General features: G+C 36.2%; 1 protein-coding gene across 1 annotated transcript in view; it reads left to right on the forward strand.

The window, feature by feature from the left end:
* The first annotated feature begins 629 nt into the window (after window positions 1–629).
* The window catches only part of LOC108367679 (metalloprotease TldD-like), a 1,409-nt gene continuing 210 nt past the window's right edge, over window positions 630–1,828 (forward strand). The window contains exon 1 of the mRNA XM_017622358.1: window positions 630–1,776. Coding sequence (XP_017477847.1) covers window positions 630–1,776 — 1,147 coding nt within the window. The remainder of the gene's footprint in view (window positions 1,777–1,828) is intronic.

A 1,828-nucleotide genomic window follows, 5' to 3' on the forward strand; every position in this document is an offset into this window, starting at 1 on the left:
CCCATAACGATATTTAATGTTATCACCAGGTAACCGATAGTAAAACAAGTCGCTGGAATTGAGTGATCTATAGGCAGTATAAAAATTGTCATCAATGCAGATAGAACTCCACCCATAAAAAATGCACTGCTAGATAACATATCTAAACTTATTTTGACTGATTTGTTTCTGATATCCAGTTTGTTTTCCTTGATAGCAAATTCTTTATTTAGTTCTTGCTTTTTCTTATGATCATTCAACGACCATAGATTTAATCCAAATGAAATTGCACTGAGTATAATTCCTGCAACAGCAAAACATAGATTAAAATTCATTACATCCAAAATTATATACCCAAGCCCAAGCACAATAGATAGTATAGTGACAAGACGCTTCGAGTAAGTGCGTACTCTTTTTCTGTAAATCAACCCATCCTTTACCATGACACAATATAATTATCACTAATGTATAATAACATACATTGATTAATTTTACAAATTCTAGAGTGCCCGAGAGAAGACTTGAACTTCCACAACCTAAAAAGTTACTAGCACCTGAAGCTAGCGCGTCTACCATTCCGCCACTCGGGCCTTTTTATAGTTTACTATACCAAAATTCAATAATATACTTAAGTAATTTTTAAACTAGAAATGATAGATTTTGCTCAAAACATTAATAACGTACATAGAATAGTAAATGACGCTTTGCACGGCAGCGATGGTGGTGAACTATTCCTAGAGTTTTGTCAATCAGAATCCCTACTCTTCGATGATAATATTTTAAAACATGTAGATTTAAATACAAGAAAAGGCTTCGGTTTAAGATCTTTTTGTGGTGATAGTGTATCCTTCGTTTGTTCTTCAGAGATAAGTGAAAAGGAACTTAGCAATGCAGCTTCCATAGTAAAAAGCTCAGCATCTTTAAACAAGAATAGCCTAGTACATCTGACAAAAGAAGCGAATAGTCTTTATCCAGCAATCAATCCAATCAAAGAAATAGGCTTAAATGAAAAAATTAAGCTGCTTAACGAAGTTAATGAATATGTACGCTCCAAGAATAGCAATGTCAAACAGGTAAAAATTACTCTGAGTGGAGAATGGCAAGCTGTACAGATAGTAAGAAACGATTGCGTACTGAACGATGTGAGACCTCTAGTACGCTTCAATGTATTAGTAATCCTGGAAAGAAATGGCCGTACTGAAAAAGGCTCTGCAGGACACGGAGGAAGAAATTCTTATAATGAATTTATTGTTGAAAATGAGTGGAAGAAAATTGCAGACCAAGCATTAGCACAAGCGTTGATAAATCTTGACGCAGTCCCAAGTCCAGCCGGAGAGATGACCGTAATTTTAGGCTCAGGGTGGCCAGGAGTATTGCTACACGAAGCAATCGGTCATGGTTTAGAAGGAGATTTCAATCGTAAAGAAATTTCAGCATTTTCAAATTCTATAGGCAAACAAATAGCTGCTAAAGGTATAACGGTGGTTGATGATGGTACTCTACCTAACCGACGTGGGTCCATTAGCATAGATGACGAAGGCAACCCTTCTGGTTATAATGTTCTAATAGAAGATGGGATTTTAAAAGGTTATATGCAGGATTCCATGAACGCCAAACTTATGGGTGTGAATCCAACTGGTAACGGAAGAAGGGAGAGCTATAAAGAGGTTGTTATGCCACGCATGACAAATACATATATGCTACCAGGTCAGCATACACCTGAAGAAATAATATCCAGCGTCAAAAAAGGTATATACGCTGTAAATTTTGGTGGTGGACAAGTTGACATAACGTCTGGTAAATTTGTTTTTTCCTCTTCAGAGGCTTATCTAATAGAAAATGGCAAAAT

Source organism: Rhagoletis zephyria, unplaced genomic scaffold (assembly GCF_001687245.7).
Source record: "Rhagoletis zephyria isolate East Lansing unplaced genomic scaffold, Rhagoletis_zephyria_1.1 Rzeph_scaffold_02768, whole genome shotgun sequence".
Taxonomy (NCBI): domain Eukaryota; kingdom Metazoa; phylum Arthropoda; class Insecta; order Diptera; family Tephritidae; genus Rhagoletis; species Rhagoletis zephyria.